This window comes from Mycena indigotica (assembly GCF_014461135.1).
Source record: "Mycena indigotica strain 171206Taipei chromosome Unknown Mind.scaff0019, whole genome shotgun sequence".
Lineage (NCBI taxonomy): Eukaryota > Fungi > Basidiomycota > Agaricomycetes > Agaricales > Mycenaceae > Mycena > Mycena indigotica.
This window is the reverse complement of record NW_023503018.1, coordinates 323,462-351,013: the sequence shown is the minus strand read 5'-3', so window position 1 is coordinate 351,013 and position 27,552 is coordinate 323,462. Positions and strand designations below refer to the sequence as shown.

At 55.3% G+C, this 27,552-nt stretch overlaps 6 protein-coding genes across 6 annotated transcripts; 3 read left to right on the top strand and 3 right to left on the bottom strand.

Moving 5' to 3' along the window:
- Positions 1–1,770: 1,770 nt before the first annotated feature.
- MIND_01422500 (uncharacterized protein) lies at positions 1,771–2,196 on the top strand (the record flags this gene model as incomplete). The annotated part of the gene is made up of 3 exons (XM_037370610.1): positions 1,771–1,878; positions 1,933–2,136; positions 2,185–2,196. The coding sequence occupies exons 1-3, from the start codon at positions 1,789–1,791 to the stop codon at positions 2,194–2,196; spliced, it is 306 nt and encodes a 101-aa protein (XP_037212991.1). The 5' UTR covers positions 1,771–1,788.
- Positions 2,197–9,588: 7,392 nt separating this feature from the next.
- Positions 9,589–10,762, top strand: MIND_01422400 (uncharacterized protein; the record flags this gene model as incomplete). The annotated part of the gene is made up of 5 exons (XM_037370609.1): positions 9,589–9,698; positions 9,744–9,818; positions 9,874–9,899; positions 9,957–10,357; positions 10,406–10,762. The coding sequence occupies 5 exons, from the start codon at positions 9,589–9,591 to the stop codon at positions 10,760–10,762; spliced, it is 969 nt and encodes a 322-aa protein (XP_037212990.1).
- A 2,035-nt stretch (positions 10,763–12,797) lies between these two features.
- Positions 12,798–13,370, top strand: MIND_01422300 (uncharacterized protein; the record flags this gene model as incomplete). The annotated part of the gene is made up of 2 exons (XM_037370608.1): positions 12,798–13,200; positions 13,261–13,370. 2 exons carry the CDS (start codon positions 12,798–12,800, stop codon positions 13,368–13,370), a joined length of 513 nt encoding a protein of 170 aa, XP_037212989.1.
- Positions 13,371–13,708: 338 nt separating this feature from the next.
- Positions 13,709–15,908, bottom strand: MIND_01422200 (MYND-type domain-containing protein; the record flags this gene model as incomplete). Its single annotated transcript, XM_037370607.1, has 4 exons — positions 13,709–14,232; positions 14,292–14,436; positions 14,493–15,803; positions 15,849–15,908. The coding sequence occupies 4 exons, from the start codon at positions 15,906–15,908 to the stop codon at positions 13,709–13,711; spliced, it is 2,040 nt and encodes a 679-aa protein (XP_037212988.1).
- Positions 15,909–20,345: 4,437 nt separating this feature from the next.
- MIND_01422100 (uncharacterized protein) lies at positions 20,346–21,518 on the bottom strand (the record flags this gene model as incomplete). Its single annotated transcript, XM_037370606.1, has 5 exons — positions 20,346–20,477; positions 20,527–20,689; positions 21,048–21,319; positions 21,367–21,440; positions 21,491–21,518. 5 exons carry the CDS (start codon positions 21,516–21,518, stop codon positions 20,346–20,348), a joined length of 669 nt encoding a protein of 222 aa, XP_037212987.1.
- Positions 21,519–25,869: 4,351 nt separating this feature from the next.
- On the bottom strand, positions 25,870–26,484 carry MIND_01422000 (uncharacterized protein; the record flags this gene model as incomplete). The annotated part of the gene is made up of 2 exons (XM_037370605.1): positions 25,870–26,052; positions 26,107–26,484. The coding sequence occupies 2 exons, from the start codon at positions 26,482–26,484 to the stop codon at positions 25,870–25,872; spliced, it is 561 nt and encodes a 186-aa protein (XP_037212986.1).
- Between the last annotated feature and the right edge of the window lie 1,068 nt (positions 26,485–27,552).

Genomic DNA, 27,552 nt, shown 5'->3' with positions numbered 1-27,552 from the left:
CAGGAAATGGATATGAGTCTCCCCCGATTTAAAAAGACGGCGACGACCCACCGAGCTCCAAGGAAGAATCTTGCATCAACGCATCCCTCTCGTAGGCAAGTACGTCGCCGGCTCAGCCTCTGGCTCTGTCGATTCGTCAGTCTTCTGATGGCGTGGACACTTAGTACTGGTAATGCCCGCCTGCTTTCTTCTCGTCTCTCTTGCGGCGGCTCTTGGGTGCAAGACGACGCCTTTAACGGTTGTATCGCTCACAGTGCCAGTGTGACTTGAGCTTCTCGAGCGCGTTGACTGCGAGAGCCGCCGGATCGTTAACGCAAGCACGAACGATAAATCAAAGAACGCACATTCGTTACAGTCCATTCCTTTCCCGCTCGTTAAGGGTGTCCGTGCTGGCTTCAAGCCGCGTCGCAAGCGACACGCGACAAGGAAAAGAGCAGCAGTCGGCGAGCTGCTGACCAGTGAGCATCGATACAAATGAGCAGACACATCACGCACGTTGGTAGTTGTCGTGGAATGGGGCTTGTGCTTGCGAGCTGTTATGGCGGGATGGACCATCCTTCGGATTGACGCCAAAGAGGTCGCGAGCACGAGCGCGAGAGAAGAGACACCGACGCTGTCCAGCAGCGGGTGACCGCCTCGAGCCCAACAGCCCTGCCCAACTTGAAGGAGGAAACGCGACAAGCCAAGATAACGCATTGATGCACTTCCACCTCCTGCATTGGCCCAACGATCTCCAGTCCCTTCAATCCATCATATGCTCCCTGTGGTCGTCCTATAGAAACAAGCCGCCTTTAAGCAGTAGGCAAACGCGAGTAGAGCTCACCCGTTACCATGTGGCGCCGCTCGGGCGTGGGTCCTACGGGCATGAGGCGTCATGATTTTTCTTCAGTACCATCGTATCGATGACAAGGTAATCCCGCGAGGGAAGAGCTTGCAAGTTGCACTGTCCTGTGGAGAATCGTCGACAATGAGCAAGGAATACCAGGCGGGTAGGGCTTTCGCTGGTTGGAAAGGGAGGGGAGAAGCATTCGTGGAGTGCGTGATGAATTTTGCAAGCTGCCTCGCGAATCCAGACAGGCGCCGCTGTTCCTGCGTGCCAACCCGCAGCACTTCGCAAGTTTGTAGACCCGCCGCCGTCATAGCCTCGCGCCTGTTGTCATTTGAAGGCGTGCATGGCGAGCGAGAGATGGCAATAAGCCGGCGGAAGAGGTAATAGGGCCCCGTCAGAAAAAGCTTTCGCCGTCTGCGCCGTCAGCGAGAAGCTCATGGAATAGGCAAGCACGCACGTTGTCGCCTGCTGGCCTCCCTTGCCTGCTGATTCGTTGTGGCGCGTAGATATGTACGGTGTGGCGTGCAGTCTACCTCCCGCGGAAACGTGATAAAGAGCCCTTGCTCCCAAGCCGGTCTGTGATGAATTAGCACTTTCACACAGCAGCAGAGATGGCGACGCACCGTCTGCGGGACACAGCAGACCCCGGACCTCTCCACCTCTTTCCCAGCCCTCTATACTCCTGTCTAAAAGGGTTCGAATAGTGTGCAGTGCTATCGGCAGAAATCGCGCTTCAGCACGCAAAACAGAAAACATCAAGGAAGGGACTTACGTGGGGCCTACACGCCGTGCTCATCGCATTTGGGAGCGGGACACCGCTCCTGACGACGATGACCAGCTAACGTGGCGCTGGAAGGAGGCAGTGGCGTGTGCGCCGGTCGTCGTGGTGGTGCGGAGTAAAGATCGGCGAAGTCACATGTCTTCGGGCCGATCTCGCCTCTCTCTTTTATACCACGACCATGCCGCGAACACCTGTCGCCCCGCGCAGTGGCTCTCTCTCCTCTACGCGCTCCCTCGGGAGGGCTGGAAGATGCTGGGATAGCCTCACGGTGCGTTAATTGTTTGCCATTTCGTGTCGCTGCTGTGCTGACCGTCCCGCTCAGTACGACTGTACAAGTCTGCTTGCGCTGGCCGGAATAAGGGTGGGATGGATGGAGTCGAAGGCAGATGACTCAGAGCGGGACTGCGGGCTCGGATCCAGCATCTACTCAAGCAAAGGAGAGTCGGACGGGGAGGATAATCGAGGAGGAGCTGTCGCGAACAGCGAGAACCAACTTCCCCTCATGCAGGCGGCCATGTCGAGCCAGGTATGCTTCTTACCTTGTTTGCTCAATGCTGACCTTTGTATTGGACAGCATCGCCCGTGAGGCTAGGGAGAGAATCGATGGTGCTAGTCTTTACTCGTGTCGGACTTCCTAGCTTTTTGCTCTCTCTCAGTTACATCACGCTCCCAATGCCGACTCTGTTCCAAAAATGACACCCGACGACAACGACGTCTGCACAGAGTGTGAAGATGAGGCAATCATGCGTCAAATCTGGAAACTAAGCGCTCCGTCGCAACCGGAGGATGAATCGAGGGATGGTAAGACGGTCGTAACGAGGGACTAAGATTATCGTCAATTTTTGGGTCAACAACACGCATACATTCCGCGTGTTTTCTCATTTTGCAGAGTCGGTAGGGAGAAACAGTTAACCACCACGCGTTGGCATCTCTCCCCCGTGTGTATTCATATCATCTGGTATGCTAACAAGTCACTCAGCAACGACTCGTCGACTGCCAAGTATGACTATCACAAAGCCTGGGAGGAATTGCCACGCGGCAAGCTTCGAATCTTTGCTCAACGAGCATTAATAGCCCTCTACTGTAGAGGTAAAGCGCACAAGAAGCTTCATGCGGGTGAGCATCATCGGGTTCCCATCTAACTACCACAGCATGTTACCAGCCCTTTGTCGGAAGAATTTCGAGGCAACCAACGGGATCCGCGCCGGCACAGCCCACATCTCATGCTTCCTCTTTCCCTCGTCCTCACTCCTCTGGTGGCACAGGCGGCCGCGCAGCTACCCGGCCCATCCTGGCGGGTTTGTGCCTTCTTCCGCTGCCTGTCGTGGCTCATTCCCAACCCACAGAAGCCGAGCATCACAACCTCGCTCGAAGACCGGATCAGCGTCGCCCACGGGGCCATCTCGCAGGCTATCTCGCAGCTGGATAGCACGAACTTTATGTTCCCCGATCCAAGTAAGCTGTTCACCGAGTGCAGAAGCTCACCTACAGCGTTGTACAGCCCACTCTTACCCGCGATCCGGCACGCTCTACTCTCAACTCGTGGAGTTCGATCAGCTCACCAACCAGTCGCGGTACGCTGCGGATTTGGGAGGATATTATGGCTCAGCGAAGACGGTGCTCGACAACATGGGAGCAAAGAACTTCTCGGGCTTCAATGTAGTGAGTGTACTCACGCGTTGTTTCTTGGTCTTGTTCCAACTTCAAACTTTCAGCGTCATTCATTAACATCAGGACAATTGCCAGTGATAATGCGGGGACTTGGTTGATTAGCTCAACGATGGCCTGTGTGTAGTCTCTATCTTGTTTGCGACATCTGAACTTGTTATAGGACCTTCGGACACGGGGCTGCTATCGCCTACAAAACCTACAATGTCCCTATCTTTCTTCAGTATGCGAAACAGTCGTGGTGGGCAGCAGTCCCGTACACCCTCACGCAAACAGCGCTTGACGCGGGAAAGATCGCGTCCAAGAGTTTCAACCTCAGCTCGTCATGTCAAGGCAGTATGTGCTTTTCTCCACCGAGGCAACCCCAGCTCATGGTCATTGCACAGTTAGCATGGCTGGCGGGGTATTCTGGGTGCGCTCCCCTTGTGTGTTATGTTTTCATCATGTTGTCTAACATAGCATAGAACAAAGATGTGAACAACTCTGACATCGTCATGATTGCCACAGGGTGCGTATCAGCGAGAACGGGTTTTTTGTGTGTTACTGACACCTGTTACAGCGCTTTTTTCATGTTCGTCCCTCCATGATCCACCGCACATGCAAAAAATCTCATTTGTCCCTTCCTGCAGCCTTTCGGCCATGCTGGCCGAAGCAACCGCGGACGCAATGTACCTTGCCGCGGCAGTCCAGTCCATGTCATTCATCCGCTCGCATCTGTACAACGACCAAGGTCTCGTTAGGGACGGGATATCTGCTCGCGCCACGGACAACTGTGCGCTGGACAAGGTCGGCCTATTCGCATACGACTCGGGGCCTATGATCGAAGGGCTCGCGGTCTTGTACTCTGTCTCGCAGAACACGACTTATCGCGACATGTCCGTCTTGTGCCTGGTTTCCTCCATTTTCCCCACTGAAGGCATCCAAACAGGCTCGATGAGCTGATAAGCGCCGCTCTCAAGACGAACAGCTGGCAGAATGAAACTGGAATCATCCAGAACGGCGGTGCGTTTCGACTCTGGTGCCCATGAGCATTCAGAAATGACCGTCTTTCAAGTTGGTCACACAGGCGACATGATGATACCTCGCGCGTTGGTGGCCGCATATTCCCGCAATGCAACCAGCCCCTCCCTGAGACCATCCATCCGCGCATACCTAGCTGTCCAGGTGCGTGTGTGTCTCCTTCCAAACCGAGACCTTCACGGAGCATAGTATAACGCCGTCGCGGATCTCGCAACACAGAACAACAGTAATATTTATGGCGCGTATTGGAGTGGACCTGCGGGCACCAAGTTTGACACGGGCTACCAAACCAACGCCATCCAAGCTTTGATAAGCTCCTTTGCGCTTGATGACCCCGCATCTCCGAGCTCAAGTGGCTTCTCCTCACAAGCGCCACCCAGAGCGACCAACTCGATCTCTCCCGGGCCCACCCCGCCTCCCAAAGCCAAGGCGTCTGTCGGCGCTATTGTAGGCGCCATTGTAGGCGGAATCATTGCCCTCTGCTTGCTGGGTCTTCTGCTGCTCCGCTGGAGGCGAAAACGGAGAGATATGCGTCAGCTGACAATGCCTTTCCCCAACTCTGCCCTCGATATCAAAGATGCCTCTGCCGGCGATGGGCATTCGCCTTCCCGCCCCGCCGCTCCCAACCCCAAGCGACGCATTCTGCCCGTTCGAAGAGCTCCCTCGCAGTCCCCAAGTTCCGAGTCATGGGCAGCACCGCCGCCAACCCCGGCCAGCGGCGAGGCTCGCGCCGACTTGCAAGAATTGAGTCCGTGGCCTTTGTCTGTCAAGCAGCGCAGCGTCTCAGTAGTTGCGGTTGGTCGGGGACAGCCGGAGCCGACGACGGAGGAGCTCTTGCGCATGCTCTATAACAGGATGAACGGCGCGAATACCAGCATGCGGGTTGTGGACGAGGAGGCGTTGCCAGAATATCGTACAGCTTAGAATATCGGCGTTGCTTATCAAGGCAAGTTATAACTCAGCTAGGCATTCGGTAGCAGCGGCAAGGTAAAAGAGAAGTCGGAGTCGATGGAGTAAAAGTAACAACAATGAGAGTAGACGCAACTGATGTCGAGAAGGCACGAAGAATGTCGAGAATGTATATAAGATATCGTGGGCGGGAATGAGAGTAGGGTCAACCGGGCGATATGGATACTTATGTACCCCGGAAGCAGCGATGGGCCCAAAACAGCGAAGGACGAACACGGTCCCGAAGCAAGGTCGAAAAGATCGTAATGCGTGAGGGTACATGCACAGACATCCGTAGATTCAGACTCCCGAGTGGTCCCAGCTTTTCATGTGCCCGTAAAGTCGATTCCTCGAATACATGTGGTCGTTGTCAAAAACGGCGACAACGAGGACGTCCTCACGCGTTTCAGCGCCCGAAAAGAATTGTGTGGCGCACGATATACAGTCTAAGCCAATTCCGGTCTAAGTGTGGTCGCTGTCGAAAACGCCGTTGACGAGGACCTTCTGGACTATCGCGACGCCCAGAAAGAATTGTGTGACACCAACAGTGTGTAATGCACCACTATATCCACTCGATAGAGGCGTAGGTAATGCAGGAGGCGAGCTACAAAGTCGGATGTGGGAAGCGTGACGGTGACGCATGTGACTTGCAAAGGCACCAAAAAAAGCGTCGTAGAAGCGGGTGTTTACTCTGCGAATGGCGGGAATAGCAGGAGCTGTCGCTTGCGTAGATGTGGAGGAGCGAGATGCTGTCGTGGAAGAAGGGAATATGGTATTGGCAGCGTTGCGTGTGTGTGGTCATTTGGCGAAAGTGGGCGAAAATGGTGAGGTGTTCCGGCACATATGTGTCAAGAAAGACAGTCGCCAGAGTGCAGACAGGGTAGAAGAGGTGTTGGGATAATGTGCGGGCGATGTTGGGTTGACGCTGTTACAGGCAGGCATGGTGCTCAGGCTTTCCAGCCCGACTGAGCACAAAATGAGTGTACCATTCGTTGCCATGAGGATAATAAGACGCACCGACTCAAGTCGTTTCAGACAGAGCTCCTCTCCGCCCTCCACAGCTCAATCGGCAACTCGTTTCAGAGTCGTTGTCGTGGGACTTGCGAGTGCCCCGAGCAGCCAATTCTCGCAGGGTAGGGTCCTTGCCCAGTTGTCGTTGTCTCTAACAGGAGATGAAAACATTAACAATAGAGAGGGCGACAAGCATGCTTAGACGCACCAAGAAGACTAGCGATTCGCTAACCTGCCACGTTCTTGTCTCGAAGAGCTTGTGCATGTCGGTGGTCGACACAGTCGTGCTATGCAGCATCTCACTCAGAAACCGGACGACCAGCGAGCATCATAGCGCACCAACAAGACCCATCTTTCCTTCCTCTTCCCACCATCTCCGTCTTTACTTTTTGCCTTCAAAGGTGGGGGCAGCACGCCTTATCACCTAGCGGAGGAAGGTCAGTCAGATTTCCTGCAGTCGGCCGTGAAAACGCACTAAGAGACACCCGCGCAGCCTTCGAGTACGCCAAGCACGCAAATGGCACGCGCCGCATAGGTCCGTCCCGGAAGCAGTGCTTTCCCTCGAGCATTGCACACGACAGTGGCAAGGCCCACCCGGGGTGGGAGTCAAGACTAAGAAGGATTGACGGGTGACGCAACGTGACTCCGGCCCGTCTTTCCTTCCGAGCCTCCACCACCTCGCCTTGCACGCCTCCACACGCTACACGACCTTCGGGACTCGCTGGCACTTTGGGGAGGATCTTATGGCTGGATAATATGTCGTCAACCATCTCGGTGAGCTGAGCGTCCTTGTTGTACTAGTAGTCCCTTTTTCTGACTCTTTCTCGGCAGATGTGCATCCTCTAACTCTTCGTATGGCTCCCAATCAAGATGAGCTCTGTGTCATTCAAGCTTCTGAGCCCCGCGCTGCTCGTACATCCTCACCGCCCCTGCCTATCAACGACGACCTGCGTGAATCGCACAAATCAGTATGCCCCCGCAAAAGTACTCGGGCATTCGGAGAAGGGCGGTGGAGGCGCATATACTAATAAAACAGCAGCTATATCAGGAGGGGCTGTAAGCATCTGTTGTTCCGATTCCGCATTCGCTTTCCGCACCGCTGATACTTGCCCTCTTTTACATATCAGGCTGCGTCGGATATCCCCCCCAACCCCCCTTGAATGGTCATCACCAGCTTGCGCGACAGTGGCGGCACCTCTTTTTGACACTTGCTTCCCCAACCATCTCGTCATTGACGCCGTTTTCGACAACCTGCCGACGAGTACTCCACTTGATTCGACACCTGGTCCCGGGCCTGCCCTGGCCCCAACTCTCTAGACATCCAAAGAGCCGTTCCGGGACAGAGAGCCACGATGCAATGTGCATTATCATTCACTGGCACTAACATCTCTGCATACATATTTCGTGCTGACTTGTATCGTAGGTACCGCGATCGCCACCAAACTCACCTTGCTGAAGCTGGCTTTGTCACCAACTCTCCCCGCCGCAATCATAATCGCACAGCAGGCTTCGCCCTCGAATCTCACCATTCGTGCGCCGACAACCACGGTCCGAGCAGGAGCAACGACGTCGGTTTCCCGAGCAGACCGAGAGCTTCACTGCTCCGAATTTGCTGGGCCCATTGTGGACTTGAAGGTGGAACGACCTGCTATCAAGGACCAGCCGTCAGTGCTGCAGCTCGATGGCAGGTCTTGAAACTATGCCGGCGCCGACGTTCGAGCCTGGCGGTTTGTGAAAGAAATCCAGAGAGTTAGCGGCCTCAAGTGAGTGTGTTATCTCGTGAAGCACTTAATAGCTTCTTCATGAGCAGATATCTCATCTCTATTCCACAACCTCCGAGTCAATAACATGTCATGAATAACTGTACTATGGGCGCTGAGGGGAATATAATCGTAAGGAAGTCCGAGTCAATGATGTATGTATCGATAGCAGCATAACGAAGAGAGCGCAAGTAGACGAAATCAATATCGTAAATACAGTGTTTGAGAATAAGTCAAGGCTGGGCCAACTGGACAGACTTGTCCGGCATGAACCCGGAGAGCAGCGCCCCAAACAACCGCGGAGGATGAATGCGGTGCCCAAGCGCATTCGAAAACATTGGGAGGCGTGAGGGTATATGCGCAAGCATAGGGAGATACAGATTTCTAGGTGGTCGTGGCTTGCAACACGGATGTAGAGCCAATCCGGCCATAAATGTGGTCGTTGTCGAAAACGATGTCAACGAGGACCTCCTCCCCCGTGGCAGCTCCTGGAAAGAATTGGGGGCTTCTATTGGCATCTAATGCACCACTGCATACAGTCGATAGAGGCGAAGGTAGCGCAGGGATAGAGCTGCAAAGTCGTCTGTGGGCAGCGTGACGGTGACGGCAGTTACTCGGACCTTCGAAAAAGGCACCGAAAAAAGTGTCGTAGAGGCGGCCCACAAATCGCGGGAGTGGCAGGAGCTGGTACTTGTGCAGATGTGGAGTATGGCGTTTGCCACCGTGGGTGGTATTTGCGATAATGGCCCTCGTTTAGTGAAGAATACAGGCTTCCAGCCCGCTATAGCCAGGAAGGCGCAAGCTTGGCGACAGAGAATGTGCGGGCGGACTTCAAGTTGCCGCTCACGTTGGGTAGATGCTGCCCGCTGTGATGACTCGCAGCAGCAGCGACCCCACGCGAGAAGTCGCCAATCAAGATGAGGGCGGGTTGGTTGAGCCACAAACTCCGTGCTAGGCAAGGCGGAGACGAAAAAGGAGGAGCTCGGATGGGTGTTGGCGGGGTAGAGGTTGATGATGAAGATAGTGGGGAAATATGACGATTCGCGAGAGGTCTAGCGGGTCCTGCTTCAAACGGAGAAGAAAACGAGCTGAAAACTCTGGTTAGCACTTGACAAGGGACGAGCTGGCAAGGGCCACACACCTCCCGACTCCAATTCCAGATTCCCCCTCTCTTGTCCTCTACACGTGTCGCCGCTCGAAGCATTTGTCCTCGTTCTGTGAGCTGTGCAAGCGCTGAGTGCTTGCACCAGTGTTGTCGCGGCATTCGTTGTCGGTGAGCCAGATTAGCTTGAGAGGACGTCATTTCAGTCGCTTCAAACAGAGAAAGCGGGAGAGACGCGCGCACCGACTCGGATTGCGAGACTGCGCGTCAACACTCGACATCGACATCTTGCTCTTGTCTTCATCGTTGACCGGGAAGACCATGGTTAGTGCCTCGCGTTAGGATCTCGTCGTATAAGCCCGCAGAAGAGCGGGTGCCGTCGTTGAGACCGCCAACTGGCGGGACCATGGAGTCGGGAAGAGAGAAACGCGTGCATGTCACACACCCCGCTTCCTGTTTCGCGACCTCGATGATCCCGCCGGCCTCACACTCGTCAAGCCCTCCAACGAGCATGTCGGGTGCTCGCCCTTCTCCACCAAGCATTCAAGCTGCTCACGCTATGTCGGCGAACGGAGCAACGTGCGTCTTCGCGCACATTGGCCCGTATTTATCGCTGACTTCTAGCATAGCAATGAAAAGCTCTACTCTCGCGCTACCGTGTAGCAACTCGAAAGCACTCATAACGACGACAAGGACTGGGTAATCTCAGCAAGTTGGGTTAGCCTTCAATCTTGGGGTGGTTCTCAGGGGGCAGCGGTCGACGAACGGGTATGCATATCGGTGCGCAAAAGCACACATTCTCTACTCAATGTCGTTGCTGACGGTCTCCCCCAACAGGCTCTCGTCTCCTTGGCCTTACTTCTCAGTCGCTAAGAGAAGGCTCGGGAGCTGTTTTCCCCCTGAACATGCCCCGAATATCGCTCGCTGTCGAGAGAAGAGAGCGACAGTTGTCGGAGCCAATTTTCACCACCTATCTTCCACTCATCCACGAAATACTCAACTTCTCTCCGCCATTAATGCCATATCGACCCCTCGGTACTTGTTTCATCTCCACAGCTTTGGAGCTGGCCCGGCGGCGGGGTCGCGCGCTTTGGCTAGCAAGCAAGCATCGTCACATTGCTCGCGCTGGCCAGACGACACAGGCGTCTTCCCCTGTATCCGTTCAAGAGATTCGCGATGCCCAACCGAAATACAACGAGCGCTCTTATTGTTGCTCGACAACGCCGCCGCGTTTGAAGGTACGATTTCCTTTTTACCTCAGCTTTCATGTCTGAAGTGTCGTTTAGCTACAACGACGACAACATACACCCCAAAGCAACATAATCGTCACCCCTTCCTTCACCACCAGCTCCCCTTTTCCTCGTCGGAGCCTGCACCACCCGCACGACCGACTCGAAATTTTGTCCGGATTTGGCAAGTCACGTGCGCCTCGCCGTCCGCAGAGAGTGCGACATATCTCCTCCAGCACCGCAGCTATCGCTCTAGCGAGCGTATATCCTTGTATACCATGCTATTCGACTTCTACCCAATTCTTTCAGCTCCGCCATTCGAGGGGGAAGACCGCCGTTGAGCGCGTTTTCTCCTGCGGTCGTATGCGAGGCGTAGACGATGTCTCTGCGTCGAAGGGCTATATATGCGATTAGCTCTGCTGCGGATGCCAGCTCTGGCTTGACGGGTAGACTCTGCTCATGCTGGATGTCTTCCCAGTCGGCGACAACGGCACGAGTCTCGTCTCGCTCACAGCAAATACCCTGACGACAATGAATCCGAGTGATTGCTCCCTATCGACTACATCGACCGCTTTCATCTGCCTTGCCATGACTCCGTGGCAAGGCAATTCACATCGTGTCGCTGATTTCTCACTCACAAACTCGTGTCCGCATGTCCAGCGTTGATCTCGTATTGTCAAGCGCTAGGGCGTGTCCCAGTCCGCTTGGAGTCGCTGGGGCGGGCTGGATTGTGGAGGAGGAGGCGGTGGATGCTGTATTGAAACCAAGTGAGATGAAGTCAAAGAGACAGACGGCTACACACCTATGGATGACGAGGGAGTAACTTGAACTTGGGGGCTACTCGTAGTTGCAGTTCGTGGGGAAGCTAGAATACGAGTAAGCGATAATCAATTATCACTCCCTTAACACATACTGAGAATTGAGCTGGAAGGAGCGGGTGAGGTCGAAGCACGGGTGGGCCGCAGGGAGGGGGGGTACTCGTTCGGAGGAGGCGCCGGAATGGCTCTCAGACGACGCTGATGCGAGGGGAGGAACGAACGTGGGCAGAGTGGGAATGATTCCCTGGGACTTGTCAGTCCTTGTTGTCTGCGGTGGCGCATTCAGGATGCTCGATAACAAGCTGCTCAGTCCGCGTCCTCCGAACTGGTCCGTCGTTTGGCGGGCCTCCAATGGCGGTTGCATTGGCTGGGGCGGATGCAGCGAAAAGAGCGACGGCGAGGATGGAGAGGTGCGGACAGGGAACGAAATGAGCTCTAGCGGTTGATATAAGTAAGTGCATTTACTTTCCGCTCGATCTGTCAAGCTAAATTCAGCGTGTAGTTGCGCGGATAATAGCTGTTGACCTCCAGAGTCCAACGTTCTTGCTGAGCATTTCACTTTGGGTTGACCGCTAACCTATAGGCGATCTTGCAAGTCTTTGCTCAGGCTGTCTTCCGCCCAGCTGAAGCGTGATCCTCGCTCGCTCAGGCCGCAGCTCACTATCAGTTCCTACCACGACACGAAGAGCCCCCCGCGGAGCGCTGACTACACCATGCGCAGAGTCAAGCAAGTACAGTTTGCCGGCGAGATGCGCAGAGTCTGTCGATGGGTGTCGAGAAGCAGATGAGGAGTGCTGACTCATCAGCGTGACCATTTTTCTTTTGCTTCTTGTCGACCACAACGAGCCGGAGGGTGGAACGCACGCAGCGGCCGGACAGCCTATGGAGGCGCTCCAGGACCTCGTACGCCTCGCGCTACTCCGTTTTCCAAGGCTTTCTCACCCACTTATAGCTAGAACGGACACTTCTCGGCGCGACGAGCAGCGAACAGCAACGACGAGTGCGGCGACTCCGACACTCCAGCCAGCGGTGCAATGGGCCCCCAGCACATGAGTAGCGACTAGTCTGGGAGTGCAGCACCAAAGGCTGAAGTCTTGGGCGAGAAACGGCTCGCTCAAGGTGCGGGTTTGCGCTACTTGCTTCTGTGCGCTTTGTGGAGCTGAACACGTCTTTCGACAGCCTTCCTATGCTCCTTCTTTGCCCTAATCAATTGCAAGTCTCCACTGCCTCCGTAATCCCCAGCCCCCATCCGTCGCGTCTTCCTTCCCAGCAAGCAGACAAGTCGGCTTCTTGCTTTACATGCGCCTATGCAAGTCGGCCGAAGAAGGAAAAGCCTATCCTCGGATGCGTGGACGCTCTCGTCAACTGCGGGCTGGACGGAGGGAAGAAGGGAGGAGAAGACCTGCAATTGGGTCTTGCATTCCCAGCACGGCTGCATGTGCGTATTCGGCTCCTCTATTACCTCTCCACACGCTTACCGAGCTCCAAGACGAGTTCTTCTCCGTCATCATCAACTTAGTCTTACTTGGAACCAGGCCTTCACCGACCATGATATTGCCCTCTTGCTTCGACAACGCCTCCCTCAATCCTAGCTGTCGTCCCAGCTCTATCAACTCCTTTCCGACCACCATATGGCCTTGTTGGTCTTATTGTCTTCGAAACGTCAGCGCGAAGACCGCATCTCTGTCCCACAAACTCCTCTTCCCCTTCCGTTGCCATTTTTGTTCCCCATAACCGACACGCTAGCACCCTCCCCGTTGAAGCAGGCTTTGCTGTTTACCAGCGCCGGTGCTTCTCGTTTGGGCACTTGCGATTGGCTTCACGATACAATCGAGCACGACACAATGTCCGCATTCGAGGCATTCGATCCCTTCATATCGTTGGACGAGGCGAACTGGATGGACAAATGGAGGGAAATACTGTCCTTCGAGACGGCTGTCTCCACGGGTTTGCCCCGTCGCTGGCTGCATTTGCGCTCGCGGAAGATAGCCGCAACGACTGCTACTTGGATTTCGCCGAATCAGGAAATGGCAGGTGAGTTAGCGAAGTTTGCCTCGTTTGTTGGTAAACTCATTTGTCTGCTTCTTTCTGTAGGATCTTGTATGTGCCCTCCGTTCTCCAACAACGCTGTCCCCTTTACTTCGTCCTATTTCTATCGCTTTCCCACTCTTCAATCGACTCCGTTCATGGCACATATCTTTTGACTAAACTTTGGCTTCTAGACTCGATACTTCTTCTACTTATTATTCCGCTCGTATATCTCCACTTATATTCTTGATTCACCTCCAGCTTACTTTGTATCAGCTTCTCTTTGCGCTACATGGACACCCACCTTCCCCAGCTATGGTTTTTCCTTCTTTCCGCCATTGTGCTATGGGCATTTACTTGTTACTCTCCAAATCGAATGCGTACTTTTCCTTCCTCTCACTGGCGAGCTGCCTTGCCCGTCTTGGTCGTCGCAGCACTCGGTGGGATAGCGCTCGTTTGCCATTAACATTAGAAACTATATACATAAATATAAGGAACAGTGGCATTACTTATACTACTGAGTCACGGACAGTTTCGGGGGCAGTTGGCAGGCCACGAACTGCTGAGGTAGCGCCAGGATGTTGTCCGTTTTGCGCTCCGGCCCCTCTGTCGCGCGAGCCAGGCGCAGCGCCGTATCCTCCAAGAACGACATGTTCATGTGGAGCGGAAAGACTAAGCTGTGCTCGTCCAGCCCGATCGGGATATTGAGGATATAAAGGACCAGACGGCCGTTGCTCCGCCGCGCGCGGTCGATCCAGTCATCAGCGTTGGGAACGGCAGCTCGGAGTGCGGCGTGATTGGCAGGAGTCAGCGCGGAGCTGATCACCATGTCATCGAGCTCTAGCTTGCCCCACACGACGCTGACTGTTGTGGTGATTACGGGGCGCGGGTCGGCACCGGCGGCGGCCTGCTGCTGGCTAGCGGACAAACGCTCAATAGCACTTTGGCAGTGCAGGACCACAGAATTGTCAACGTAGAATCTGTGCACCATAAGGCGGAAGAAGCAGAGCTGTCGCTTCGAGAACGTAGCGCGTATTCCTGGAGCAACGTGGACATCAGATGCAGCATTGCAGCTGGGAGAAAGAGAAATCACGTACGCGTGAATTCGGCCTGGGTCGCAGCGCAGGTAATGCGGTGGTGACCCTCGCGCCAGTCGCTTTTCTGGCAGGCACGAGAGCAGTAAATTCGGACGCGACAGGAAGAGCACCGGCGGAAGATCGTGCGATTGTCGATGCGGCCGCACTGCAGGTAAATAACACATTCAGCGAGATAGGTACATTGTCGGGGAAGAGGCTTACCGGTGGATTATCACAGGCAGCCAGTCGAAGGAAGGGAGGCTTGTGCTTTAGGGCACTGAGCATCTGTTCTTGGTAAGCCGCGCTCCGCTTGAAATTGTCCCAGACTTCATTCAGTCTTGCGTCGGGAGTGTTGTCCAGCGGCGAGGCAACGATGACCTTGATGGACTGGGTAATGAGCGGCAAAATCGATGGGAAGCAGACGCCGGCCGGCAGTTGCGTTTTGATGAACTCCGTAAGGCACAGCAGAAGGTGTTCGTCTGGCAGGAACTGCGCCGAATGAAAAATTTGGGGAATAACGTTGGCCTTCAGTGCCTTGCGGAGCGCATGGGGACTCGTTGAAACCGTTATGAGAATGAGATCGAGAGAGTATCGAAGCGTGGAGCGCCAGAACTCGTGTCCCGGATGGTCGGACCGAGAGACATCGGGCAGAGGGTCGAGAGTGCCTTTCAGTAGGTTCAGCACCTCCTTGAAAGCACGATGAGATGCCAGGCATTCCGCAAGGACCATGAGCCCAGTGGGGCTTGCACTCCTGAGTACCTCGCTGACGAGGAGCGCCAGCTTGAGCGGTCTGGAGCAGTAAATGAAATGCATAGTGGATCGGGATTGGAGAGAGCCAACCAACGCCAGATGGGTCTGGATCAATCCAACCAACGTGGAGACTCCATTCCTACACACATCCAAGATCTCGTCGAGCTGACGGTGGTTAAGCATCAGGGGGAACATGAAGACGAAGTCATTGAACAGCTTTATGTCCACCCCCTCCCACTGTCCGCGTTGGCCGATGACAAACTCCCACGTTGGTATGAAGAGCCGAAAATACCCAGGCGTCTGCTGCATCTTGTGAGATGGCCCTTCGGCGTCCGTCGGGATACCCCCCACATCGTCGTTGCATTTGGCTTGCCATTTATGTTCCAGATCGGCCGTGAAGTGTCCCAGGGATGCTAGCAACACCGTCTTGGAAGGCAGTATGTCGACAAGCTCTTCGGTTAGCTGCAGAGAGTCGTGGAAGACGTACAAAAAGTCCACCCAGGCGACAACAAAGCCGCATAGCTCAAAGACCCCGTCAGGGAGTTCACCGGTGCGCACGAAAAGATGCCCCAGAATCCAGAGCAGATGCCGAATCTGGGTCTTTGTAACTCGAGATAGAGTCTCTAGTTCAGCGGCTGGCGGGATTCGAGATGGATCCAGTATGGCGAAGAAAACGGCAAACAAACGGCCACGCAGTGTACCGTCTGCCCCTGACCAGATGCCTTCAAAGCGGCGATAGTCGAAATCGGAGCAACCGGGTTTGCATGCGGCAAGCGCAATCTCCTAAGAACAATCAGTGGTCGTCTATGAAGCCGTCTAGCGTCTCACTCGATGGGAGGCCGAGAGCTTTCTGAGCTCTCGCATGTGAGCGACAGCTCGTGGATGCATCGTAGGAGTCGGGACGATACCCGGTTACCGCATCGTCACGCGCCCCTTTCCTCTCCCCCGCCAAGAGAACGGTATTCTCCTGCCTTTGCTTGGGGGCGAACGTTCATTCCACGCAGCGTAACCGATGCTGTGCGCGCGCACAATGACAGTATTCTATGCAGCGGCCTCGGCGCATTCTCTGATTTACACGCTCTCATATAATTTCGTGTACTCGGAATACCTGAAACACTGTACGCGGTCGGTCAGAATAGACAAGGATGAAAAAGGGTCAACGCACAGCTACACACTTTGAATTGCTCGACCTGTTCATAACCCTAAACGACCTGCCACTCCCCATCCCCGCGTCATTCGTTCACCCTCCATATCGATCCCCTGTCGTGCGCCAGCTCATCCTCCGCTAACTTCACGTTCAGCATGAACATCCGCCCGCGAAAGTACGACTGCTTGTAGGCCGGTTTCCCAGAACGCGCTTGTGGTGCTGTTAGCGCCATCCTCACCGCTCGACAGTGAGAGAAGAGGCGGCTTCGAATACGGAGAGTTGGTGGTGGGCGCCACGGGTGCACTTGTCGAGTATGGAGAGGTGTGTTGCGCGTGTGGCGGGAGTATGGGAGCAGGGAAGGTTGATACCGCCACTATCTTTCTTCCTACACGAGGAGAAGTCGATGCCAGAAAGCTTGAGCAAGCAAAGGACATCGCGTCGAGTTTTGAATCATCCGGTGCATGAAGCGACGATGTTTTGCGTGTAGTATCCGTTAGAAAGCTATATAACCACTCTTGAGCGAGTCTTCAACGGAGTACTAGTCAGTGAATGCGAAAAGACAAGATGGCCGTTGACGCACCGTTGGCCACCCAGTCCACGTCCCGCGCCAGCTCGACGCGCTTTTCCGGACCATTACATCCATCCCAAGCCCCTTCCAGCGCGCCAGCACGAATGTCCAAGGCAGTCCTGAGGAATGAGTCGCGCTTGAGCGGGGGGAAAGAGGGAAAGGAAAGACACACGTGGCGCCGTCCACACATCCCCCTCAGCGGCTTGAGGCATCGAGCGGTCGTGCTAAGGGCCGCCGTAGCGATTCCAGGGCGGCCGCGCAAGGGCGGAGCGCGCGCCGTCTGCGGCTCATCGTGGTGCGGAGAGGAAAGATCGGCGAGGTCACATGGCCTCGGGCCGATCGCCGCTTCTCTCTTCTCCACCACGACCACGATCATGCAGTCTGCGGCGCTTTCCTCGCGCGCTCTCGCCTGCGCGGCGCGGCTCGGGGCTTTCAAGGGAGCCCGTCCGGAACCTATCGAAGGTGCGGCTGCTGAGCACGTGCGCTGTCGCTGACCGTCCCTCGCAGCGTCGGCCTGCTTCTCGATGTCCGACTGGGGCTCTGGTACTGGGGGATGGCCAGCGTGAAACCTTCTACGAGGGAACTAGTGCGTTATCGTTTCCCTCCGTGCTTGCTTGTTACTTACTTATTATACATGCTCGCTAAGCGCCATTCCCCGGTATGCTGTCGAGCGCCCCACACTTGCGCGGCGCATCCCCGAGGCCTCAACGTTGGACACAACCTCGCTCGTCTCACTCTCATAACCGTCTCCAACGATCTCTGTCCTTCCCCCGAACCCGGGTCCTTCCCGCCGCGGCGCTGGCCTGCCAGTGAGCGAAAAAGTTTTTTACTGCCAAAAACACAGTCCGTTTGGGCCTTGGCAGACCACCCATCAACGCATCCTCAACTACTCAAACACAGTGCACGTCTGGAACGGCTTCATCGACATATGGGCCCGCTTTCGCGAGGAAGATGCAGGCCGTGTTGGTCTTGACTGACCTCGATGCGCAAGCGACTAGCGGCGCGGGAAAGAAGGCGGGTTCTGGGACGAGTGGTGGAGGGAAGACTGACCGGGACACTGGCAAGTGGCCCGTGTCAGGCGCGAGGAGCGAAGGACAGAGTTCGCTGGAGACATTTTGTGAGTGTCTTCGAGCGTAAAACTTACACAGCTAACACTGTTAACAAGGCCGCGCTCTGGAACTGCCACGCGAGAGGAAAGACTCGGAAGGCGACCAGCGACGGGCCGCGGGTTACAAAGTACGCGTTGCGCCAGTATATGGGCCAGGGAGGAGAGTTAGCTGAGACGGCCGGCTCGCTCGTCTCCCCTTCCCACACCTCCCACACTCAATCCAAACCGCACTCGCATTCGCCCTCTTGTTCCCTCTTGGCCAGCCATTTTCAAGTTTAGTCGCTATCGCCTGCAGGCGTGCGGGCCAGCAACAAGCTCGAAATGAGTCCACCCGCCGCTCTTGTTATCGCGCTGCTGCAGCCAGGCCCCCTTGTCGACACCCGCGGCCTCTCAGATCTCCGCCCTGGGTCTGCGGTCGGTCGCCGGCCGGAATCACGTGCCGATCCGGGCGAAAACGGCCTTTTCTTCTCCACGACCACATCCATGTGCCACACCTGCCTTCAGCTCTCCTGCCCGCAATTTACTCCTACCACTGGTTCACGGCCACTTTGTTCCTCGCCAACGCGAGCAACGGGCAAGAGCCGCAAGACAGACGGGGAGTGGGGCCAGGTTTGTGGCAACGGCCATAGCTCTCCGCTCAATATCAGTTGCGCAAGCAGCCGCTCTAGCATCTCTCGTCACATTACCCTGGACGGTTTCCCGCCTATGCAGGTCAACTTACGAGGCGAAACGTCCGCCACCTAACGCAAAGCTAGCTCGCCAGGGAGCTTGCCCATAATCATGTCTCCCCCTCCGCGTCCTCATCCCACGTCACCGATGCATCACCCGCCTTCCTTGCCCGCACCCCCCACCACCCTCGTTGTCCATTCGGCCATCGCTCGTTGTCCACTCTGCCATTTTTTGCCAAAATCGGCCAGGTCACGTGCCACGCCGGACCTCCGGCGCTGACCGCCCTCCATACATCTCGACGACCATGCGGAGTACCGCCATGTGGGGTGTCTCTCGTGTTGCCCTACATGTAGCGACACTCATTGCATTCTTCCAGCTCTCGTTGCTCATGTCGTCGTCAGCGCAGACGTGCTTGGGAGAAGGAAGGGTGGCGGGCGGGGCCGGGATGGATAGCATCTTGGGCAGGGCGATTGATCGTCGCGGGAGTGGGCTTTTGAAGAGCGGGCAGCGGGCAATCACCTTCCTAATCCTGTGTGGCGACTAGCAAAAGCGATACTTCCCTGGCTCGCGGGTATAGCGAGTGGATCGAATTGGCTCTCTCCTTACTCTCACTACTATTTCTGTTTCTTATCTCAACTCTGCCCTTGAAAACAATTGCATTTCTCCCTCCGTCTCTGCTGCATGTATTCTTACTGCACCAACCCCGTCTGGCTACCAACTACTTGTTCTGTATATGTTATCAAGCCGCTGCTTTAACAATGTGGAGCTGGATGAAAGTGAGGCGGAGAGTCTTGGAGGGCAGGCTAGCGCCTTCGGCTCCGCCCAGTATACTTATCTACATGTCGTCACGGTTGGCCGCGTTTTGCTCGTTTTCGCCCCGCTTGCTCACCCTTCCATACTGCCAGCGAAAGCGATGTCAACGGCGAGGAAGATGCCCTCTCACCTTTGATCTTGCGGGTGGTTGCTGATTCCGCGTTGGCCCTTGCAAGGGATTCGTTCCCGATGTAAGACCCGCGGAGTTTGAGTATCGACAAGTCATGGTCGCGCGGCATCAGAGATTTGACAATTCTGCAAGTTGGCGGTAGTAGACAAGAACAGAGTACGAAGGACTAAGGAATAATGATACTCTATCGGCGTGTCGAGCGATGATACATAGCCCACGGGGCATTCCCCCGACCTTCGCAGGTGGAGGCCTGAGTGCCCGTCTTGAAGCGGCCACCAATGAACCCCGAGGCATAAAACGCGCAAGGTTCATCTCCAGCTCTGTACCCAGCGGCAGGATGTACTTCAGCCCGTATCGAAGCCACTGTCCATCTTGTGAAAACGGTCCACAGACACAAGACGGGCCATAGTTTCGTGTTCGACAGGTGTATTCCCCGCGGAGCTCCCCCAGGAGAGCAGCGACATATACGAAAGACGCCAGGCATCTTGCCGCGGTCACGGTCTTTCCAACGGACAAGACTTAGCACTAATGTGAAACGCATAGGAAGAGAGAAGCCATGGTGGCGATGTCGGGTGTGGATCGACGAATGAGCGGATGGTAGAGTACGTCGGGGAAATAATTCAAGGGTCGGTGTTTGCCCACGACTGCGGTGCCGATGAACCACGGCAAAGAGGCGGCATATACAGCTTGACCAGCGGCAGCGCATCTTATGCTGCGTGAAATCGTGGACCGCGTGCGGGTATCTGAGAACGCGCATAAGGATAACATAGAGTCAGGCGACAGGATACACGCACCATTCTCCATCTGAGTACCCGCATCTCATCGAGCAGAAGAAAGCCTTCCTCGGCTGGCCAATGAATGTTGCCCTCGGGCTGTCGGGCAGCTCAAGCTCAGACTCTCGCGGGTCGGGCAGCGAACGCGGTAATCTCTCCAATGCGGGCAAGCACGGGCATCTGGAGGAATCGCGGGCAGTATAGGGAGGGAAGAGTGCAAAGAGGAGAGGGACTGCCGGGCAGGAAGCGCTACAGGGTGGATCAGCGAAAATGCAAATGCAAGGCGGATGATACACACCTTGCCCATGTACCGTCCCCGGGCCTTCGCGGCCATCATCCCAGCAGCTTCATATGAAACAGCACGACCTCGAGGTAGGGAGAAGCCGCGTATGGCGCGGGCGGGAAGGCGACCCGCGTCTATCGAGGAGAGTGGTAGAAGTCGCAGAAGGCAAAGGCCGGAGCTGGGATGAAATGACGATGGATGGTCTTTCTAGGGGACGATTCACGAAACGAGTCAAGCCCGAGGCTATCTGACTCATCCGAGAAGCGCAACATCTTCTCCTTCATCCACATGGTGAGGGGTATGCCCTGCCGCTTTCGCAAATCTCGCTCCTCTCCCAGAAACGGCGCCGATACCGTCCGGATACTAGTAGACGCCATTATAAACGCGTCTAACGAAGGTCTAGCGTGTTGAATAGTGAGGCCAAAATGATTGTGTAGTTTGAGGAGGGTACGGTGGAGCAGGAGATACACTCGACATAGCGTTAGGCCGCGCGTACGCCGCGATACCTGGACGTCCTTGGAGGGGTTATCGCGCACGCGACTTCCATTTTCGGACGAGGCAATCGACTGTGGATGGGGAGGGACATGGTGATAGAGGTAATGAATGGTGGGGGCGGTATGTTGATCTCGCTTTCGAGGACTGCAGGTTCCGTTTGAGAGCGAATATGGCTGCCGAACACGCAGGTACTGCAGCAGCGTCGCCGAGAGTGCTCCCGGCTCATCAAGCCCTTGCTTCTAGCCGTGCAATATCTGTCTAGCGCCACGCGGCTTGAGCCGAATATATCTTCGAGGACTTCAACTTCGAAGAGCTGTGGGATAGTCAAGGCTAGCACACATGATAGGGCGGAGGACGCACCTTCAAGTCGAGTACATTCCTTTCCCTCGCTTCGGTAGCGAGACGGGGCAAGGAGAAGGGCAGTAGTCGGAGAGCTGCGGACCGGCAATGAGCACCCATACGAACGACAAGTACAATCACGCACGTTGTTCCCCGTTTTCGAATCCATCCATCCATCGTTCTGCTAGTTGCAAGCGCGAGAACCGGCAAGCCGAACGCAACGACGACTACACTTTCTCGTCGCGCAGAGGGCGGGTTATTGGGCTTGAGGATGAGTGGTACCTGAGAGCAGCCAGAATGTAGCTCTCGACACACGCGCTGTATTCATAGGGATACCGATAAGTCAGAAAAAACTTCAAAAGAGGAGAACGTCGACGCACCGCTGCCTATGCCCGTGTCCTGCGCGGACTCACCACGGCCTTTACTCCCTCCCGCCCATCTAGTACCGTTTCCGGGCGGCCCGCGCGGTCACCGAAGGTATCGAAGCGCCTTGGGCGGCTAGCAAAGGTCAGCCGCCTAGGCCTTTCGCGGGCTGCTTTCGCGGGCTTGAGGCACGGGGGTCTCTGTCTTGAATGTATCTTCCCGCAGGCGATAAGGCTGTGGCACAACGGAGCAGCCGCCGCGCTCGCGCGAGCAGGGAACGGTGGTCGTGGTGCGGAGGCAAGAGCCGGATCAGCAGGTCACATGCTCGCCGGGCCGATCTTCCTTCTCTCTTTCACACTACGACCACGACGATCTCGACTCCACCGTCTTACCCGCTTGGGGGCACCGGACACGCGTCGTTTGGAAGGGCCTAGAAGGACGTCGATGGAGAGTCTGCCGCGCGGTGCGTCTCTTTGGCGTGTTTTTGTGTTGGGAATCCGCTGACAGTCTCGGTCAGCACGAGTATGCTTGTGGCGCGGCGGTGGGAGGGAGGAGAGTATCAGAATGGATGGTGCTGAGGGCGGAGCAGTCAGCGTGGGACTGCGGGCTCGGATAAGAGTGCGTCATCGTACTCTCAATTTGGTTGTCGTGCTTACTCGCACTCGTATGGTAGACAAGCACAATATCTCCTCTTGCTGCCCTATTCGTCGGCAGCCTTACGCTGGACGATGAGCCGACATGTCTGGTGTGTCCCGCCTACCTCTCGTTGCTCGCTCGCTCGCTGACTCACTCTTCAAGATGGCGCCTTGCGGTGGACTGGTGGGCCTTCACCCTGCGGTGGGGATATCCTATGCTAGAGTATAGCGGGATGAACGTGCGTGGCCGCATCCGCCCAGCCTCATGCATATTCTGACTTTGCTCGTCAGCTTAAGTTCGCCGCGAGACAGCGCTGCCACCCCTTCCATTCCCTCCGCGACGAGCGCTGTAGTCACAGGCGACACTGCGCAGGCTCACGAGGGCATACTGGCCTGGGGCTGTTCACGACGGCAGGTCGGCCTACGACTATCCTTGCCCCAGTCACCCGACAAAACGCGATCGCCGATGGTGTGTTGTCGACTGGGCGGCTACTCATCTTACGTTTTTTTTCCTTTTACAGGCGCACATTCTCCTCAGGCGGCCCTTGCACCTCCACGAACAACTGCCTCTCGATTACAGCCCGCAAAAGTTGCCGCTTAACATCTGCCCGGCAGCCCGCCTGTATCCTTATACATTAGGCTGAAACCTCCCTCGTTCGAGCGAAACGACCAAGCGCAGTGGGATAATACGCTCCGGGAGGCTGTTAATGGGCTTGAGCAACTCATTTCGAGGGTCTGCAGTATCGGAGGTACGTCCTTGGACTTGTTTCTCAGTCAGTCTTCGTGTTTATTTCTTGCAGACCGCAACAAGTGCAGCACCAGCTCCATCCGCATTGTCCTCTCTTGCTGCCAAGGCGGTGCTCTACCCTTTCCGACGTCAATTGCTTGCGCCGTCAACGCCGCTTGTTGCCGAATATGGCGACGATGTCCAACACGAATCCCTCCCCTGCTCGGCCTATTATGCCGCAAGCCTTTTCCGCCCGGCATGTCTTCACGATGCTCCATCATACACCGCTTTTCCAGCGTGATTCCGTTGCCCGTTTTGGAGGTCACTTTTGCCCTCCTCGTTCCGCGTCGCGGTGTCCTGTTCTCCTGGCGGACAAAACGAGCAACTCGAATATCCGCGACGTCGACGTCATTCGAACCCGTACAAACAACATCTGGGCCACGACGTCAACACACTGTCTTTGCAACAACAGCTCAGCGTCTCATTCGCCACCCCCAGCGTTGTTCCACCCACGCCACCACTTCCCTCTTTCGCTTCCAACCCCGCGCGCCCTCGCGATGGAGCTCGCCGTTGTCAGAACCGACACGAATGGCACCAGTTCCGCCGTTTTTCGCCCGGTTTCTTGTCGGCTTTGCTGGTGCTGCATTCCACGCACCACAAGAACTAATTTCGTCTCGCCTCCGGCTTTTCCCGCAGGTTATTATTCGTGCCCGTCGCTCACCCGTATGACTCTGAGGCGACTTCGGAGTCGATTAGTATCGATGTCGCCTTCGCGTTTTTGTGATACTTTCATTGTGTCCACTCCCCCGTTCATCAGCGCTATCTTTTTGTCCTTAACTGTGCTCATTTACTAGTACACCTCATCTCTATTCACCGAAACTACAGAAGAGTTACATCTCACTTACATACTCAAGAAAGATACGATGCATTCGGCGGACACCCCAAACGACAGTTACCCCAAGCAAGAACGATGCACAACACAGCAGACAAAGCAAATAATGGGAGAGCAGATCTAGAAGGGAGTGATGAAATGCAAGCACAGTGTTCATATCGGAAGGTCTTTCGGGGACTTCCATTTTCATATCTTCAGCACTCCATGTCGACCGTTGGGCATCCTCGGAGACACTAAAGGGGGTCGAAGAACGGCTGTTAGTGACCTGCACACTATATTCAGGCAAAGCGATGGCGGCCGTGGCTTGAACTCACCGAGGAGAGCGTCATGTCGTCTCGGACACTAGCAGCATCGTCGCGAATCAGCCCATAATTGGAGCCCACTTGTGCCTGTCGGCTTCGTCAGCCCACTGCAAATGCTCGCCAGGCCCGCGCACCGAGCACAGCCGCCACCCAGCTCCTTCTTCAAAGCTCCACAATCTCTACATAGACCAACTGTATGAGCATGCTGGCGAAGTTGAGATAGTCCGCGACACGCACCCTAGGGTCCCCTCCGCCGCACCTCTGCAACTCAGCCTCCCTCCGCGCGAGCGCATGCGCAAACCTGAGTTTCTCCTCCGCTGTACAGAGGAAGTAAGGCCACTAGCACCTGATTCGGAGTAACAAACGACTGACCGATCCATTCGTTGCTCGCGTTGACAACCGTGCCCGGTTTACTGTTGAAGTACAGAGAATATTGCGGATCGTCGCCGACTGCATCGTCCCAGAAGCGGCAGACGGGCTCTTGAGAGGCGGTTAAGCTGCTAACTGGTTCCCACCTAAGTCGCTCGTAAGAAATGCGCTACCAGTGGGAGTCGGACAGCCTACGTATTCTTGCTGTTATCATAACCCGCCCACTGTAAGTAGCGTTAGCAAGTACCACGCCAGGAACCACTGAACCTTGATATAATATTCCTATTGTTGGTTAGAACTCAAACCACATTGCTGTTTTGCAAAGAGCTCACCCATCGTGGATCACTCAGTGGCCTGAACTCCCCTGGCGCACGGCGCACACCCCTTGCCGTCCGTCGTGCGCGCAAGATGCATTCTACCGACGTTGTCTCGAGTGAGTAAAAACCGGTGAGTACCGTTTGACAAAATGCTCACCCACATAACACTCGGCCTGTGTGTAGCTGCCGCCTGGGCGGAGCCGCGAGATCGAGAGACCACACAAGAGCGGCCCGCCTGCGAGCTTCGGGTGCCGCCCGCTGTGCCGTTTTCCCTGCCTCGCCATTCCAAGTTCAAGCCTGTCGCTGTGCCCAGGTGATAAGAGAGAAAAAGAGAGGGAAGGGAAGAAACACGCTGCGCTGTGGAATATATACGCTTTCCAGCGCTTCCTTTGCGCAGCTGGAGGATGCTTCCCTGTCACGAATAAGCTTTGTGTGTTTCATATTTATCACAAGACTCTACTCAATATCAGTGGCAGGCGGGGGGGGAAGGTATCAATGTTACAAACAAAGATGAGCAGCCAATGGCATAGAGATATGCGACCGAATGAAAAATAGAACTTGAAAAGGAGATAGAGAGAGAATTAGACAAGCAATATACGCGAGAAGGATAAGCAATCAGGGCGAGAAATATATAGAGCATCCATCGATCTACAAGCAAAACAAGTGGCAGAAGCCAGAAGCTTTGAAATGAGTCAGCCTATTTCGAATGATTATGCCGCTCGCAAGGACAAACACTGAAGAACGAGCCCGACGACAGCCCAAATGCGGGCAGAGAAGTATTGCGGTGTGTCGTCCTACTTAGAGCCCCCGCATCCACGTATTCGCGACGTCGTAACTCGTACTAGTAAGATTGTCGGCCAGAGTGAGTGACTGTGCCATAAAAGGTGTCGAAAAGGACATTCGCGCGCGTGCGTAGGCTTCAATACGGATGTGGGGTATGAGGACATAAGTGAGGTTCGATTGGGGTTGTGTTGTGGGATTTTTTCGAGAAAGGAGACTGGGGGACGATGCTCTCCAATTTGGGGGCGCTATTTTGGTTGGAAGAATGCGAGGAATGTGTTGACGGGGATATTGGATACGTAGCTGAACGTTTACAATATGCCTGCCCATTCATCGTTAGCGTCGGAATCTTTGTCGCAGGAAATTGATGACATACTAGAGTTCCCCGCCTTTCGTTCGCGCGCTCCAGACCACATTCTCCTCTGTCTTTGCGACGACCACGACAGCTTCTACGCCAGCCGACACCGCTTGAGCGCCGTTCACCACCAAGCCTATTGGTGGCTTTGCTTTCCACAAATGGGTCCTTGATGTCGATAGCGAAGCCGCTCGGGTCGGGAAGAGGGAGGAAGAAAAGATGAAATAGGGCTGGAAAGCCAGATGGAGGGAAGATCTGCGTGGACAAGACACGCTTGGTAGGGCTTGTAAACCCTATATCTGGGGGAAAGGGCGGCAGAGACGACTTTTGAGTGAGAGATAGGACGATTTGTCCAGGAGGAGGGGGTTGCTTAGGTCGGAAAGTGCTCGTAGATGACATTGAAGGTGACTGAGGCGACAAAAACCCTGTTGACGAAGGACGGATGGTGTGTGTGTGTGTGTGTGGGCTCGTCAGGATTGTCTTTGTCAATACATGGCCAAGCCGCACGCTCTTGAGCGTGGGGCATAAAGGAAAGGAAGTATGATCCAGTGCTGAAGTCGCAATGAGCCATCGAAAAAGGGAGGAAAACCACGTCAACGCACCGATACTCCGCAAATTGCCATCTCATGTGTCCTCCCTCCTCAACTATTCTCTCTGCCAACGACCCTCTCCCAAAGTGGTATTATGTCCTTCGAGTCCGACTTCGGCGCGTTTTGGAGTGGAGACAGGTCACTTGTGCGGGGGGTGCGGCAACGATATGGGAGTGCAGACGAAAGAAGGAAATTGTGATGTCACGCATATCCTGCTTTCGTTTCGCCAAACGACAAGCTATGACGGCGCTTCAGCGGGTGTCATTATCGTCTGGGCGTGCTGTCCAGCGGATGGTGGTGGTTTGGGTACAAGAAGAGAAGACGTCACACGACGGCCGCTGTGACTCCGGATCTGCGTTTTGACTTCTACCGCCATCCGAAACACACTCGCCTCTCCGAGCGATGTCGCGTGTGGCACCAAGCGATACTCTTCAACCTCGCAGCTCCTTCACCCTTCCCTTCGAAATCTGGGGCGCCATTTTTGAATTCCACAGCAAGCGCCACCAAGCTTATCCAAGGCTGGCGACAGAGGGGTGGTGGGCCTCGGGCGAGGTCATCAACATGACTGCTTCGGACAGAAACACCCTCTTCAAGAGAAGCATGACGGCGCACTACCACCTCCGCCTTGTCTCCCGCGCTTGGAACGAAATCATTCTCGCCAGCGCGGGCCTCTGGACGACCATTCACGTCTACATGGACGAAGACCAGACATACATGACCCCGAAAGCTATGAAAGCAACCGTGTCCCGCCATCTCTGTCTCTCCAAAAACAGTCTCTTGTGTGTCTCGCTCTGGGCCCAGAACAGTAACTTCAACGCCTCCATGCAGCAATTCGTCGCAGCAATCCGCTCGCTCAAATTCAGTCAACACTCTGCGC